This window comes from Neophocaena asiaeorientalis, unplaced genomic scaffold (assembly GCF_003031525.2).
Source record: "Neophocaena asiaeorientalis asiaeorientalis breed wild unplaced genomic scaffold, Neophocaena_asiaeorientalis_V1.1 scaffold45, whole genome shotgun sequence".
Lineage (NCBI taxonomy): Eukaryota > Metazoa > Chordata > Mammalia > Artiodactyla > Phocoenidae > Neophocaena > Neophocaena asiaeorientalis.
In genome coordinates, this window is record NW_020174642.1 from 993,107 (window position 1) to 1,010,631 (window position 17,525).

General features: G+C 44.8%; 1 protein-coding gene across 1 annotated transcript in view; it reads left to right on the forward strand.

Annotated features, from left to right (window-relative positions):
• The window catches only part of HUNK (hormonally up-regulated Neu-associated kinase), a 112,149-nt gene that overhangs the window by 79,034 nt on the left and 15,590 nt on the right, over positions 1-17,525 (forward strand). The window contains exons 9-11 of the mRNA XM_024758412.1: positions 6,356-6,491; positions 11,812-11,974; positions 15,847-15,930. Of these exons, the coding sequence (XP_024614180.1) occupies positions 6,356-6,491; positions 11,812-11,974; positions 15,847-15,930 (383 nt within the window). The remainder of the gene's footprint in view (positions 1-6,355; positions 6,492-11,811; positions 11,975-15,846; positions 15,931-17,525) is intronic.

Sequence of the window (17,525 nt, forward strand, 5' to 3'; positions counted from 1 at the left end):
ATCCCTTTTTGTCACTCAGCATAATTCCTTTGGGACCTGTCCAAGTTGTTGCATGTATCAGTCCTTTGTACCTTTTTCTTGCTGAGTAGCAGTCCATGGTATAGATATACCATAGTGTAAATAACCCATTGAAGGACAACTGGTTGTTTCCTGTTTCCAGCTACTATGAATAAATCTACTGTCAACATTCATATACAGGTCTTTGTGTGAACATGTTTTCATTTCTCTGAGATGAATGCCTAGGAGTGAAATCGCTGGGTTGTATAGTAAGCACATATTTGGTTTGTAAGGAACTGTTAACACCCCTGTTCTGAGTGGCTGTACCACTTGGCATTCTCTCTAGCAATGTGTGAGTGATCCAGTTTCTCTGCATCCTTGCCAGCATCTGATACTCTCACTACTTTTTATTTTAGCCATTCTGATAGGGGTCTAATGATACCTCATTGTGGTAACAAAAAAGATTTAATGTTTATAAATAAATTCAATCTTTCAAGGTAGTCTCTTTAGGGGTTATATAGTCATAAGTACTGCCATCTTTCAGAGTGATTCTGAAGCTCCTCTTATGATTCAGAGCCTGTTTTGTCTTAAGTGGCCCAATACAAAGAACAATAGGAGGTTGTTTGTATCCTCATGCCTGGAAAAGGCAGACAGTGTTCACTTTGAATCCCAGTGAGACCCTAAAGAGCTGGAGCTGCTTCTCACTGTATTAGTCAGGATAGCCCAGGTTATGCTGCAGTAACAAACAGCCCCCAGATCTCGGTGGCATAAGACAGCAAAGATTCTCTCTCTCTTTTTTTTTTTTTTGGTCACACCATGTGGCATGCGGGATCTTAGCTCCCCGACCAGGGATTGAGCCCGTGCCCCCTGCATTGGAAGCACAGAGTCCTAACCACTGGACCACCAGGGAATTCAGCAAAGATTCATTTCTCATTCCTGCTTTATGTCTGTGGAGAGTTGGATCAAAGGTCAAAGGGTTCTGCTCATTTTAGTCAGTCAGGGTCCCAGACCAATGGGGCAGCCACCATTTCAAATGTATCTGATCCGTGCAGAGGGAAAGAGAAATCTAGAAGGTCTCTTGTCAGCAGTGAAATCTTCCACCAACATTCCACTCATAACTCCTAACTTTCTAAAACATGTCACATGGCTTCACCCAGCTAAAGGAACTGAGGAAGTGCAACCCTACCATATATCTGGAAGGCAGAAAGCCAGAAATATCCGTTGACCAAACAGCATATGAGTGTGAGCCACAGGCTGTAGGAGGAGGAGTGGGGGTGGGGGGTGGGCAGTGGCCCCTGCCATCGTCACTGAGGAGGGTTGGGCAGCAGGGCAAGGAAAGGTAGAGTAAGAGCACGAGGAAATCAGTCTCATTACTTCTGAACCAAACTTGTTTTTACCCCGGTACTATTATCTGGCCTTAGCAGTCTAGGCTCTAAGTGTTTTCTGATTGTGACAATTAAATTTACCCTTAAAGAAGTAAAAGTTGCACCCCTGAAAATGTTAAAAAATAAAAAATCCAAAGGAAATTCCACAGAAGAAAAATTAGAACTGTTCCAAGCAATGTTAGCATCCCTGGAGTTGGTGTCCAACCTCACGTAGCTCCTGCACTGAGCAGACAGTTTTGACTTCGGCCTTAAGCTCTGTGTGTGCTTGTTAAAGATATTCACATTCCTACAGGATGCTGTGGTCTTGACCGGTCAGACGTGAACAAGCACGAAGTGCATTTCTATATCTGATTTTACAATTAAGGAATGTGGACATTGCCCTCCCCCTTTTATTCTTTTACCATTGGGATATGTGTATATCTACTCAACTTGGGCTTTAACCCTTTGTGCCAGGTACAAAACATAGCGTTGGCACATAGTAGGTGCTCAGGGAATCTAAGTCTCTGGTACTTGTGTTAAAGTGTGTGGTCTGGGAAGGCAGCCCATAGATTCATTTGACTACTCAGGTATGGGATCTGGCTCGATGCGGTAGGGCCCAGAGCTGTGTCCCAGCTGCTGAGGAAGCTCAGGTCATCTTGTTTACAGAGGGAATGACTTCAGTTTGGGGGATCAGCCACTGCCCTTCCATCAGCCCCCTGCTCCTCCAACCCTTTGTTCTTTGCACCCCGAGTTTACCACTTCTCCCTTCCACCGTGCCTGGCCCACCTTCATTTGTGATACTGTATGATACTGCCTCGTTTACATCCCAGAATACTAGCTTACAGTAACAAGAGTAGCTGCCATTTACTGAATGGCCATTGGTAAGTGCTTTTCATAGTACCTCCTGTTCTCAAAACAACTCTGTAAGGTGAGTTCTATTATTCCCAATTTATTAAGGAGGAAACTGAGTCTCGGTGAGGTCATATAGCTTCTGTGGTTTTTAATTTGCATCTGCTTGACCCCCAAACCTGAACTTCCCTACTATACTGGGTTGCTTCCCTATCTTTCTTTATGTTATTCAGTATAAGATGCCTCCACTCCCCTCCCCATCCCAGATTTGGTGGTTTTATCTGTTGTCCTCATGTTTTGAGTAATATCAAAATTGAAACATCCAAATTGAGGATATGCCATTTTACTGTGTCTCACTAACACATCTTTATTAATTTGATGATTCTATCATTCATCGTTTTTTTGAGAATATTTACTTGGTTGCGCCTGGTCTCAGTTGTGGCAGGCGGGCTGCTTAGTTTCGGCTCACCAGCTCCTTCGTTGCGGCACGTGGGCTCCTTAGTTGCGGCATGCGAACTCTTAGGTGTGGCATGCATGTGGGATCTAGTTCCCTGACCAGGGATCAAACCCGGGCCCCCTGCATTGGGAGCATGGAGTCTGAACCACTGTGCCACCAGGGAAGTCCCCTATCATTCATGTCTGTGATGATCTTTCCACGTCTGTTGTATAATAGCACTCTTTTTTTTGGATTAAGTTGGAATAATTTTTTCCAGATTTGAGCTGAAAAAGTGCACAGTGTTATTGCCCTAGTGAGTCTGTTCTGCACGCTTTTGAAGAATTGCCTCTCTTCTCCACCATGTAGTTTGAAAGCTTAAGCTGTTGGGATCTTGCCAATTCTGGCTTCTAGACAGTTTCTCATTCTGCTTGCTGGTGCTTGTACATCACAGAGTTGTGAATGCCTTTCATGGTTTTCACATTTACCTTTCCATCACTACAGCTCAATGATGGCACTTAGAACACATTCCAGACACTCAGTTAACATCTAGAGGGTTTTGCACCATGAAGTCACTGAAGTGATGCTGAAGGTGGGGTGTTAGCATTTGTGAGGGTTGAGCCAATGCCAGTTAAGATTTCTGAGATGGCCAACAGGCACATGAAAAGATGCTCAACATCGCTAATTTTTAGAGAAATGCAAATCAAAACTACAATGACATATCACCTCATACTGGTCAGAATGGCCACCATCAAAAAACCTACAAATAATTAATGCTGGAGAGGGTGTGGAGAAAAAGGAACCCTCCTACATTGTTGGTGGGAATGTAAATTGGTGCAGCCACTATGGAAAACAGTATGGAGGTTTCTTAAAAAACTAAAATAGAATTGCCATATGATCCAGCAATCCCACTCCTGGGCATATATCTGGAGAAAACTCTAGTTGGAAAAGATGTGTGCACCCCAGTGTTTACAACAGCACTATTTACAATAGCCAAGACATGGAAGCATCCTAAATGTCCAGCAACAGATGAATGGATAAAGAAGATGTAGTATATATGTACAATGGAATATTACTCAGCCATAAAAAAGAGAATGAAATAATGCCATTTGCAGCAACTTGGTTGGACCTAGAGATTGTCATACTAAGTGAAGTTAGTCAGAGAAAAACAAATATATGATATCACTTACATATGGAATCTAAAAAAAAATGATTTAAATGAACTTATTTACAAAAAAGAAATAGACTCACAGACAGAGGAAACAAACTTATGGTTACCAAAGGGGAAGGGCAGTGGTGGGGGGAGATAAGTTTGGAATTTGGGATTAACAGTTACATAGTACTATATATAAAATAGATAAACAACAAGGCCCTACTGTATAGCACAGGGAATTATATTCAGTACCTTGTATATAACCTATAATGAAAAAGAGTCTGAAAAAGAATACATATATTTTTATATATATGTGTGTGTGTGTATATATACACACACACACACACACACACACACACACACACACACACACATACATATATATGAAAAAAAAGATTTCTGAGAAGCCTCGACTGTCCAATAATTGTTGTTGCTGCTTACTCCTGGGAGGTGATGAGGAAGGAGCTTCAGGTGTGGGAGACCCCAGCTGTCTCCCATGGGCAGCACTGGAGCAAAATGTTTGATGGCTTCGTCTGTCTCCTGTGGCTATTTCCCTAGGCACAGGGTCAGGAGCTCACACAAGCCAGTCCAGACTTTGGAAAAGCTGAAGCTCATGGAGGTAACAGGTTTTGCACTGGAGGAGTGCGTACCTTCTATGACATGGAACACAGACAGGGAGTGCGCCCCGTGTGGGCCATCCCTACGCTTAAGCCCGAGTGGAGACCCCAAGCGCTAGCTTAGAAGACGGGCTGGGACTCATGGCTGTGCCCCCCATGGCTTTCCAGGACAGTGGAGAGTATTTTAATCCCTTTTGCTCGTGAGTCATAGGGATATTCAAGACCCTAACACAAACTTCAAAGAGCTCTAAGCATGTTTTCTAAGTCCTTTTTGGATAGTAAGGCAATATTTGTGATGTCCACAGAAAGAAAATTCACCAGTAGAGATCTGAACTAAAATTACTTGTGCTCATCCTCAATTTGTGAAGGCGCAGAGCGCTTGTTCTGAAAATAGAACAAAAACACACATCCAGTCTGTTCTTAGCTCTGTTCTTAGCTTAGTCAATCATACTCTGAGAAAGCCTGGGTTGCTGTTCAGGTCCTTTGAGGGTAAGCAACAGAGATGTCTGTAAAAGAAACATCATTTACTGAATAGCCTCCCCGTTTCAACTCATTAAGCTCACGTCTTTTTTTCTTTGACCAATAGAAGCCCCTGATAAAGCAAATATAAATGACCTTACAATATAGGGCAGGTGAGAGAAGGGAGATAGAGGTTCCAAGAGGAACCTCTCTTTTGGAGCCCCACTTGCTTTTCAGAGCATTGAAGAACATTTTAGAAAAGTTTTATTTGGAGACCCAGCTATAAAACTTACAATAGTAAATGTGCCTCATTGACTGTTCTCGCATCTACGCATATATTTTTACCCACAACGTTCTCAAAGGGAAATGACCTTCTGGTGACCTCATCAACTGTGTGGGAACCCACCTGGAGAGGTTACCTGGGGTCCTGAACTAGCAAAGGCTATTTCTTTGGGGTTGATTCTGGCATCAGAGTTAGCTCCTCTTTGGATGGCTTCATTTTTACCCCGCAAAAAATGGTTGACAGTAACACCCATCATTCTGTAAAGGACAGTTTTTGAAATGACAGCTAAAGCCTGTGAGAAAGTGAGAATTTTTATGACTTATCACCGAAAACTTAGATTATCTTAGAAAACTGAAAAATAGCTTTGGAGAGAAGACAGAAAAGTTTGGTGACCAAGCAAATTAAGATTATTTTCCGGAATCTATTACTTGGTATATTGGAAATTGGATATCATGTACAAAGCTACATAAAAGAGTATTTTTTTTCTCTTGCAAGGATAATATCACAATGCTTCATAAAATGAGTATAAATAAGAAAATATCCTGGTCCCAAAACTCAAGCAAGACAGACCATCTTCATTTTGAAAGAATCCCTGGCATTCCTTGTCCATATGAGGACCTGCATATTCTCCTGCCGAACAATTTTGGAGCCTGTGACTTTCATATGCAATATAAACGTATTTTTCCGTGTTGTGTAGTTGTCTCCACTGTTATAATCTTAAAGGATGCATGTATAGCACAGGGAACTATACTCAGTATTTTGTAACAACCTATAAAGAGAAAAGAATCTGAAAAGAATTTGTATATATATATAATATATAAATATATAATTATATTATATATATATAATAATATATATATATTCCTCAAAACCTACCTTGAGATCAAGCACTGTCTTTTTACTTTCTTTCATCCCTCTTTGGCTCACCTTTAGCAGTGGACCAGAGAAAAAAACCACAGCGGTGGACCATAAGACCACAGGTGGTTTGGGGAAGTACAGGATGTGGGGAGACCCGCACTGGTTCGTGCTCTACCGTGTTCCGGGTGCACCTCTTGGACAGATATCTTAAACTCTTGACTTATGACACCCAGAGATCCAGAAAATAGATCAGCAGTGGCTCGGGAGGTGTGGTGGGTCCCCTGCCCTGGGTCTTCCTTCAGCCTGTAACACATGCGTGTTCTCTGCTGAATGTCTTTGCAGGAGCCGTGAACTTCCTGCGTTCTCTCCTGGAACCAGATCCTGTGAAGAGGCCCAATATCCAGCAAGCACTGGCGAATCGCTGGCTTAATGAGAATTACATGGGCAAAGTGCCATGCAATGTCACCTATCCCAACAGGTAATCAAGTGCACACAGAGGGACTCCTCCTCCTCGGGCAAGATGAGGCCTGTCTTACGAGCCCCTGAATAGTTCTGGACAGGAAGCTTCACGTGATTCGAGCAAAGGCCACGTCTTCTCTCGGCTGCCCTTCCCCACTGCGCACACAAGAGGAAGTGTAGGCGGGGCCGGCCGGTGTGGCTGTGCAGAGTGCGCCCTGCAGGGGGCGCCCGGCGGAGGGCGTGCGGGCGCTGAAATCGGGCCGCACTCCCCTTATCAAACCTGCTCCAGAAGGCCTGCGTTTTTCCAGAGCAGCACCTCTTTCTAATTCACACCAAGGGACCGTGTAGACTAGCTATGACCTGAGTGAGTGTGTGTGTGTGTGTGTGTGTGTGTGTGTATGTATGTGTGTGTGTGTGTGTGTGTGTGTGTGTGTGTATGTTTGAGTGTGTGTGTGTGTGTGTGTGTGTGTGTGTTCCACTCAAGAGCTCTCCTGTCGGCATTGGGCGGAATCCAGTGGAATCGCCTCTCTCCCTTTGCAAACTATCCCCCGGGCTCCTCTTCTGCCACTTCTTTGCTCCGATGTTTGTTTCAGCCCTAAGTCCCCTGCCCTGAAATGTTGGGGGCAGAAAGAAAAGTCAAGAGCAGGAGTCCTTTGCTTCAGGCCGTGTCTCCCTGTGCCATTTCTGTGAGGAGGAGTCTTTAGGGAAGGCTTACAGGCAGGAGTCCATAGGAGTCCTCAGGTATCACTGAGGGACACGTCATGATGGCCCACGTGTCCCCATGCGTGGGTATCGAGTACAGATTTAAAAACAGGTACAGGAAAACGTTTCCTTGTACTTTTCCCTACTCATCTGACATATTGTTAACTAGCCCGAGTGGAGGAATGAGGACCCTCCCCTTGGTGCTTTAGAGCCAACATGAGGACCTGTGGGTCCAATAGCCCCCAGGACTGGAACCTACCTTGAGTCCCTTCTTCCTTCAGACCTGGAGTGGCCTGCGCATTCTAGATCTGAAGCTCAGATGAAGACAAGAGAACCACTGATGAAGTGGGACAGGTAGAGCACTGACAGGGCAGGGAAGAGGTGTCCTCTGTGATCATATCTTCAAAATGCCCAGGAAGGTCTGGAAACATCCACCAAGACTTACGAAAGTTGCAGCACTGACTTCTCCAAATGAGATGGGCAGGCAGAGCTCCGTCTTGGGGAGGAAGTTCTAGAAGAACTTCATGGGGTGTGGGTGGACGGTGCTGGGACCCGCCTCCTGGCTACTGGGCCACATTTGCACTTGCCATGGCCATAGATAGCTGTCATCTACAATTCTAGCATTTGACTTGTGGGAGGTAATGTAAACAAAGTCTAGGTTACTTAGGTTACCAAGGGAACCTGGAAATAGACTGCTGGTTTCCAGTGCTGGCTGGGTTTGGGCTAGTACCTGAAATAGACACCGGGAATATTATTAGCCCAGCGTGAGAGGGAAAGCAGAGCCGAGGCGCGTGCCCCGTCACCAGGGCTCATGCTGCCTGGCACGCCCAGGTGTGCTCTCTGTAAAGGAGGAGGCACCGGTGGCAGCCAAACGGGTCATTAGCCTAACGTAATCACAGTCTAAATGAGCAGAATCAATCCATTCGATGCAGCAGCTGTTAAAGGAAGTGAAGCCGCTGTTAAAAATACAGCCCCCCCCCCCTTGCTGACCACATCTTCATTCACAAAGATTCAGGCCCAGGCATCTTATTTTGTAGCTTATAAACAGGCTTTTGTAGATTAAAACTTAAATTCTAGTAACCTGTACTGGCTTTGCCAGATTGGTCATTTTTGCATTTGGACTTGGTCAAAAGCGATAAAGGCTGCACATGATCTAGTTGGGTAGATTGTAAAAATGGTTAAGAGCTTGTATATTAAGGAAAACAGCAGCTGAATATCTTCTGTTTAGGTAAGGTTCGTTACGCATTTTATACCAGAGGCAAATCAATGTCCAGTTTTTAAGTAATGAAACCAGAAATCTCAACTATTGGAAAAGACACGAGTTATTTACAGTCTTTATTGTGAAAAATATATAATGCAAAAAAAATTGTACCTTTGATGATTAGTTTTCTGGTTTTACCAGCACACAGATAAAGGGAATAAGAACATGTGACGAGGGAAAGGAATATTTTCCTTATAAAGTCTATTTTATAGCTTCCCAACATTCATAGCCCCAGATTTAATTATTTTAGATGCTGTCAATGTTCTACTTCTGGGAAAGAGAGAAAACAAAGGTCCTGTGTTTTATATCACTCTTCTTTAAAGCCTTCTGTTAATTTGTTTGGGCCTCCAAGTTGATATCCCCAAGAGGCAAGAGGAAAATGTCTTTAAATGTAAACTCTTTATAATAAATGTTCATGCCAGTTAGTCACAGATGTTTGCTGTGTGCCAGGCTCCCCTCCCTGTTCTGGGAGCAGACATTTTTTTTACAGCTGACCCTGGCTACCTCCTTCCTGTCCTGCCTGGGCCTGGACACTCTCCCACACCTCCAGTTAGCTCTGGAGATGAGTGGGAGGGAAAGCAGGTCATTGGTTCACAGGACAGAATTAGACCAAAGTGGAATAAAATTGGATTTAATGCAAATTTACTCAAAATTATACCTAGTGTTCTGGAACATTTTTTACCATTGTCTGTATCATCAAAACTTGGAGAGATACGTTTGTTCTCTACATCTGTGTCTCAATTTCTGCCCTGCAAACCAGTTCATCTGTCCCATTTTTCTAGGTTACACATATATGCATTAATATACGATATTTGTTTCTCTCTTTCTGAATTACTTCACTCTGTATGACAGTCTCTAGATTCATCCACATCTCTACAAATGACCCAATTTCATTTCCTTTTATGGCTGAGTAATATACCATTGTATATATGTGCCACATCTTCTTTATCCACCAATGGGGGAAAGCGGTGGTGGGGGGGTTGGTGGTGGGATGAACTGGGAGATTGGGATTGACATATATACACTAATATGTATAAAATGGATAACTAATAAGAACCTGCTGTATAAAAAAATAAATAAAATTTTAAAAAGAAAGAAACTTGGAGAGATAACACAGGTTCAACAACTGGTACAAGAGAGCATTAAATACATGCATTGCTTATTGAAAATGTTTAAAATATTACTGTCAGTCAAGAGCCAGTCCACAGTCTACGTTTGGCAGAGTTCACCTGATTTGGAAGACGTGGGTACAAAGGGCAGAGACAGGGTGTCTCCCCCTGCTCATTTTCTTCCTCTCTCCTCCACCCCCAGCCCCACCCCAGTGGCACCCCACACCCAGAGCACCCTCCCTTCCAGGGCCTGCTCCTGGTAGGGGGTGGGGCCATCCATGTGTAGCTGTGGGTGATTGGCCAGGGGTGGGGTGGGGGGGGTGGGGTCACAAAACTCATGATCTGATTGGCTGGGAGGTGAGGCCATGAGGCTGTGGTCTGATTGGCCAATGTCACTGATCTCATTGGCCAGGAGTGAGGTCAAGCAGCAGTGGTGTCATTGACCTAGGGCAGGGCTGCTGGCACGTGGTAGTTACCAGAGAGTTTCAAACAGTTGTGCTTTCTGTGTTAAGTGCTTGTGTCAGTCTTCACGTAATTGTATCCTTTTTAAACAAACGTTATTATTTTTAGCCATTAATCATACCAACCATACTCCAGCCTGCTTTCTAGAATTTGTGATTTTGTAGCCAACAGGAGTGAGGAAAGCAGATTTTGTGGTTTCTTGGGCACCTTTTCTTTGGACGGCACTTAGCCAAATAGAGGGAGAGCTGACCTAGGTTGCAAAGGTCAAGAGAACTAGGTCTGCCCTTGCTGCCCCTACTAACGGGCCTGTGAACCTGGCAAGTCGGTTTCCTCTTCTGCACCATTATGAGGTTATACTGTGTGGTTTTTCCTAGCGTTATGGTTCTGAGGTTCCACCAGAAATGTCTTCAGACTCTTTGGCGGTGGTTACAGAGCTCTCTAGCCAGATGTGCTCGCCTTCTGCTCACAGAGTGCTGTATTTGCATCTCTCTTAAGGACTGTAGCACGTTCTCTCTGATGACACACCTCCACTACCAACACACATACTCTCTATGCCCCTCAGCCTGTTTTTGTGTTCTCCATAGCTGCCACTTCTTGCCTATGTGTCCCTGGGCAAATTACTTCCCTGTTGTGGGCCTCAGTTTCTCCATCTGTAAAATGGGGATAATAATGGTACCTACTCATAAGACTGTCATGAAGAATAAATGAATTTATTTTCTCTCTTCCCCACTGGAATGTAAACTCCATGAGGCAGGGACTTGTTGAATAAACGAATGAATGAATGAGTGGTTAAATGAATGCCTGGCATTCATTTCTTTGGCATTTTATCCCAAGGAGTTTATCTTCATAATACTCCTGTGTAGAAGCTTTAACCTGTCCTCTGAGAGCACTTTACTTGGCAGCTGAGCCCCAGATCCCCTATTTATGAACCTGTGAACTCACGTTGCTCCTTCAAACGCTCTCCGGGCTGGTCCTGAACACCCTCCTTTCCCAACTCAGCTTCCACCCAACCTAAGTGTGGGCTCCACCCCATCTCCAATAAATACATTTTAAGGAAAACATGTCAAATTGTAAAGAAATTTGGGACAATTGGGGAAATTTGAATATATTCTAGATATCAGAGAATATTAAGAGATTACTAAAAGTTTGTTGGGTGTGTTGATGGTATTGTGGTTCTACAGGAGATGTCCTTGGTTTTTAAAGATGCATGTCAAGGTGTTTAGGAAAAAAGATGTCATGATGTTTGTGATTTAAAATACTTTAGGAAAGAAAGGAAGGGAGGGAGAGATGGAGGAAGGAAGGAAGGAAGAAAGCCAAAGTGTTAACAACTGGTTCAACCAGGAATTGGGTACACACATAGGCTATTAGACTATTCCCTTTACTTTTCTGTATATGTAACTTTTCATAATAAAAAGTCAAGTGAGGGCTTCCCTGGTGGCGCAGTGGTTGAGAGTCCGCTTGCTGATGCAGGGGACACAGGTTCATGCCCTGGTCCGGGAAGATCCCATATGCCGTGGAGCGGCTGGGCCCGTGAGCCACGGCCGCTGAGCCTGCGCGTCCGGAGCCTGTGCTCCGCAACGGGAGAGGCCACAACAGTGAGAGGCCCGCGTACCGCAAAAAAAAAAAAAAAGTCAAGTGAATGAATGAGTGAATGAATGGACTGAGTGTTCATGAGGGGGCCCGTGTGTGTGTTGTGGGCGGGGGCGGTTTCTGTGCTGTCATGTTTGTGAGCATCGCTAAGGAGGCCCTGGAGCCTCTCAGCGACGGTGGAGAGGTGACTGGTTCTCTGTCCCTCCGCCCCGCAGGATTTCCCTGGAAGACCTGAGCCCGAGTGTGGTGCTGCACATGACGGAGAAGCTGGGCTACAAGAACAGCGACGTGATCAACACCGTGCTCTCCAACCGCGCCTGCCACATCCTTGCCATCTACTTCCTCTTAAACAAGAAGCTCGAGCGCTATTTGTCAGGGGTGAGTGGAGCCCCGCCGTGGTTTTCTCTGCTCTCTGTGGAAAAACGAGCTCTGACACTTGAAGTGTTTCCCAGTTACTGACACTTGATCTGAGCTGTTAATTGAAACTAATGTGAGGCTGAGTTTCCTGAAGGTGGGATACAATAGTAGCAAAACCTGCTTCTCAGGGAGCGCTTTTTATCTGAGGTGTTTTAAAAATATTCTCCCACAGAGTTAAGCTCTGGGCAGACTCGTGAGAGATTCAAGCCTCTGTTCCTTACAGCTTCTTGTTGCCTTTTTGGCTCTGTTTCTCTTTTCTCCTTGGGGTCCCCACTTAGATGCACTGGGGCTTGTGTAATCATAAAAGTTGGGGAGCAGAGCCCCTCAAGCATTCACCTCTAAAGCATGGTAGATGAGAAAGCCACTATTTACATTTACTTCTCTAGAAAACAAAAGTGAAACCTTGGCCCCTTCACTCAGTCTGGGCATCAGATAGTCCAGGTGTCCTGTGTGTTGAAGATGAAGGAGGTAGAGCTGGGAGCCTGTTGGACCATGGTACCCTCATGCTTTGGTCACCTTCATCCTTCTGCCTCATGAAGTTCATACATGCCTGGGTGAGGGAATTTACATGCTTCAATATCTAGTTTTGACTACATCAACTCTTTCCAAGTGGACAATGGTTAAAAAAGAATTCTGCAAAGAAAACTGGATCACAGGCAGTATGGATTCTGCATATCACTCCTTCTGTTTCTCCTACTCAGAATGGTGAGGACTGACCAGATCTAACAGGAAGTCAGCCAGAGAAACCTGGAATTATCAGGAAGCCCATCTGAAATTTGATTTCATACCCATTCCTGAAGGATGACCTTCACCTTGCCTGTATGGCGCCTTGAGATCAGGTCGTATGGGGTCATCACTGTTAGGAAGACATTTAGAATCCAGAGCGTAAAGAGGAACTTCTAGAGTTTTCGGTACTATTTAAAGTCATGTGATAGCCCGATATCACACAACATTCCACTAAACAATAGGCTTACAAACCTTTTATGAGGTTTCCACATTAAAGCTAAAGGTGAAAATTCACCAATAGTTGGGGAAATGCTATTCTCCCTGATGAGGGAGAAAATGACCAAAATGATGCCCAGAAGACAGCATGATCAGAATGTGTCTCTCGTTAGCAAATGGATTTGGGAGACATCTAGAAAACATGGCCGAATAGATGAAGAAGCTTGATGGGAGATTTGTTAAACAATGGAACAAAAGTATAGATGTTTCTAAGTCGAGTCAGCTTAGGGTATTTCCTAGATTTGCCTTCAACAGGAAATTATCCACAGAACACCTTTTTTTTTTTTGGTGAGCCACCAAAGGAATGATGTACGTGAGAAGAAACGTTATAGTAAAAGGCATTTAAAAATAAGAGCAATGTTTTATGGGGGAAAAAAACGTGCTCCAGAAGCCGTGATGGGACGAAACTTCGGGAGGGAACAGATATGCAGCTGGATTTCAGAGCCAGTGTCACGGTCACGGGAAAGCTACTGCAGGAGAGAAGTGGAGTTCAGAAAGACTGGACCTTTGATACATAGTATGTTATTTATATCATTTTATTATGTGATAGGAGGGATTAAGAAATTCTCTCACACCAGAGGACAGAGGTCCTCTGTTCACCTATGATGATGAGCTTAAAAGACCTGTTAGACTTGAAGCCATTTCTCATTTCTCTTTTATATGTCCTGTATTTCTTTCTTATCTTATCCTTTTAAATTCCTATTTTATTGCCTATTTTATAATGTACGTGATATGTTAGTACAGTACATGCTTATAATTTATAAATAAATGCGCACATATTGTAGATGCCTGCTAACAACTTTTTTCACTCATATGGGCTCAAGGTCACACCATTTAGGAACCACCATGCTAGGGACAAGTAGTTCTCAAGTAAAAGGAACAGAGGAGGGTCACACGCGGATCTTCTTTTTGAAATGATGAATGTTGTTCAAAAATTCATTTTAAAAAATGTTTCCATGAAACTGACTCTAAAGTTTATGATTTCACATATTGAAAGGATGACATTGCTACTTTCCTGAGTGAGCTAGCAGATTCAAACATTCTTTTGGAAGAACCAGTTTTCTGGATACTGATCAATAAGATAGAGGGGCTTTTGTTTTTAAAACAGTTTCTTTCCTTATTTAAATTATATTTTTTATTTTTGTCTGTGTTGGGTCTTCGTTGCTACGCACGGGCTTTCTCTAGTTGCAGCGAGCGGGGGCTACTCTTCGTTGCGGTGTGAGCGCTTCTCTTATCGCAGAACACGGGCTCTAGGCATGCGGGCTTCAGAAGTTGCGGCACACAGGCTCACTAGTTGTGACTCGTAGGCTCTAGAGCTCAGGCTCAGTGGTTGTGGTGCATGGGCTTAGTTGCTCCGCGGCATGTGGGATCTTCCCAGACCGGGGCTCAAACCCGCGTCCCCTGCATTGGCAGGCGGATTCCTAACCACTGCACCACCAGGGAAGCCCTAGTTTCTTTCTTATGTCTACCTCCACATCTACAGATGCAAACTTTGGTTACTCACACTCTTAATCGCATGGCTCATTCCAAGTAAGAGACATTTGTGTGAAGCTCTCAGGGTATGTCTTGCCTCCTCTGGACGTCTTGCCATCTGCTGTGTTTGCCCAGCATCAGGGTTACAAATGGTGCAGTGTTGAAAAGCTCTGTGGTTTTGTTTCCTGAGAAGTTCCCTGGAAACTCAACTAACTTAGTTCTAACTGGAGAAGGTTCTTTCTTATTTTATCGTCTGTTTCACACTTAAACCTTAAATCATAGGACATAGCTGGTATGAGAACCACTGTCTAGGTGGGTGGCTGCTTTTAAGAATGAATTATTCCCCACAGACAGCCATAGCTGGTCCACTCAGTAATTTCCACACGAGGCTAATTTACCTGCACCTGGCACTGTGCCAGTTATGAATATCATTAACCAATTACTAACAACCGTGTATAATTTCGAAAGCAAAACTAGTGAACTAAAAAGTAAAATATCGTATTGGGTGACTGGGATTGACATGTATACACTGATGTGTATAAAATTGATGACTAATAACCTGTAAAAAAAAAAAAAAGTAAAATATTGTAACTTAATTATTTGTCATTTCTCCCCTTATCCCTTGATTCTTGTTTCCTCTTTCTAAAACCTAGAAGCGTGGATTTTAATTTGGAGAGCCTGTAAAGGCATTTTGTGAATATTTTGTTGGCTGAAAAATTAATCAGTCATTTAATTTCACCTGTTGCCAGAGAGGATTGCACCTAAACAGTGCCCCTGGATCATCTTAGGTGTGGTTATCTGTCTTCTTCTTTAAGCTATATTATGAATTGCTGTGACATTTATTGGGGCAGGGGGCAGGAGCTAGGGCTTTTTTTTTTTAATTGAAGTATAGTTGATGTACAGTGTTGTGTTAGTTTCAGGTATACAGCAAAGTGATTCAGTTATACATATATATATTCTTTTTCAGATTATTTTCCATTATAGGTTATTACAAGATATTAAATCTAGCTCCCTGTGCTGTACAGTAGGTCCTTGTTATTTATCCATTTTTCATGTCTTAGAATGGTCTTCATCGCACAGATGAAAGGACTGAGGCCCAGCAAGGAGCAGTGATGTGCCCAGGGTCACCTGGCCCTTTCCTGGCAGAGCCAGGAACAGAAATAGGTCACCTGATTCTGGGTGCCGAGCTCTCCCCACATTTCGTCCTTGGATGAGGCTTTGCACTGCAATTAAGTGCCTTGCCAACCCCTTTCTGCCTTTTCTCAGCCAAGCGCTGGTTTAAAAATTAATGAATGCTTAATGGACATTTCTATTTCCTGTGAGTTAAGCCAGGCTTTTTTTCTCTTCTCCTCTGGTAGAAATCCGACATCCAGGACAGCATCTGTTACAAGACCCAGCTCTACCAGATAGAAAAGTGCAGGCCCACCAAGGAGCCCTATGAGGTGAGTGGCCCCCAGAGCAAACCCCAGGATCTCTTAGGAAGAGTGGATTTCCATTCTGGGGGGAAGAGGGGAAAGGAAACCAATTATTGTAGGACACAGAAGTTGCCAAAGACAAATACTTACTTAACTGAGCCTTTGAGACATGGTTTACAGCGGGGCCACCATCGTTAAGTCTCTAGACTATGGTTCTCAGCTGTGGCCACATAGTGGAATCCCTGAGGAGCATTTTAACATCTGGATGCCCAGGCCGTACCTCAGACTGATTCCATCGATCCATTCTCGATCTCCAACGAGATCGGGGGTCAGTATTTTTTAAAGCTCCCTGGATGGTTCCCAGTGGAATCAAGGTTGGAATCCGCTGTCAGATCTCCAAGAGGTTAAAAACGAGGTGCTGAAAAATATAAGTGTGTGTAACACTTGGCATCAGGGGAACAAAGTACAGCGAGGAACAGGAAAAAGTAGCTGGAACAATCCTTTCCAGTCAGCTGTCCCTGCTGACTTGATGCTACCTAGAGCGTACCTGAGAGAAAATACCAAGATTCTTTGATTTCAGAGTAAAAACTGGTATCATATCGTCCCAAATTTGGACCCCAAATACATGCTTGTTATGAGACTGTGCCTGGGAACTCGAGAACCAAGGCCTGGAGCACAGGGTAAGGGTCCCCCCACCAGGACTCCACATTCGCTGTTTTGTGCAGTGGGGCCCGCCTGTCTTCTCAGTGCTTTCCCATGGAATATGGAACGAGCCGGGCTGCGCTCCACGGCGGCAGCAGAAAGCAAGTGGGACACGGCCCAGGCCAGCCCAGTGACGCCGGTGACGGGGCTGCTGAACTGCCGGCACCACGTGTAAATGCGGCCACCCCTGAGCATCGAGGCGGGTGTAGGCTGGGGTAGCTGCAGGAGGAGGGCGAGGCTGGTCAATCTACACAGCCTGGGGGATGGCACCATTTAAGGAGGCAGAGAAAAGGAGACGCTGATGACAGAGAAGCTAGCGGAGATAACGGGGCAGCCGGAGACCCAGGAGGGACGGATGCCAGGGAGGACATGGGAAAGGTCAAGTATAAAGCAGCCAGTGGTGACAGCTGAGCGGTTTCTCATCCTGGAGGAGGTAGAGAAGGCAGAAAGGAGATTGCGTGGATTGGGGGGAGTGAGGACCGTGAACAGAGATCTCTCCGTCGATGCCGCTGGCAGTGAAGAGGGGCTGGGGAGCAGGCGGGCTGGGAGGCAGAGGAAGGAACTCCACTGATGGGGCGGGGAGGGGCATGCATTCAGAGCAGCCAGGGTGGGCCCTGGCCTTGACCCCAGGCTGTAGGCCTCCTTCCTCTGAGACTGGCTGTGAGGCACCAGCATGATGAGGATGGAGATAAGCTTTTGGAGGGACAGCAGGGGGGTGCGGACTGGGGCTGGGCGGGGAGCATGGCTTCTAGGGCTGGGAGAGGGAGAGCAGAGATGGTGTAGGGCCAGACTCCCCTGAGCTCTACACCCCTCCGGCCAGTTGCTTACTGAAATTTCTATGGCGTGAATGAAGGCGTCTCAAATCCAGCACACCTATTTTCTGTCTGCAAATGGCAGCCCCACCCTCAGTACAGGGCAGA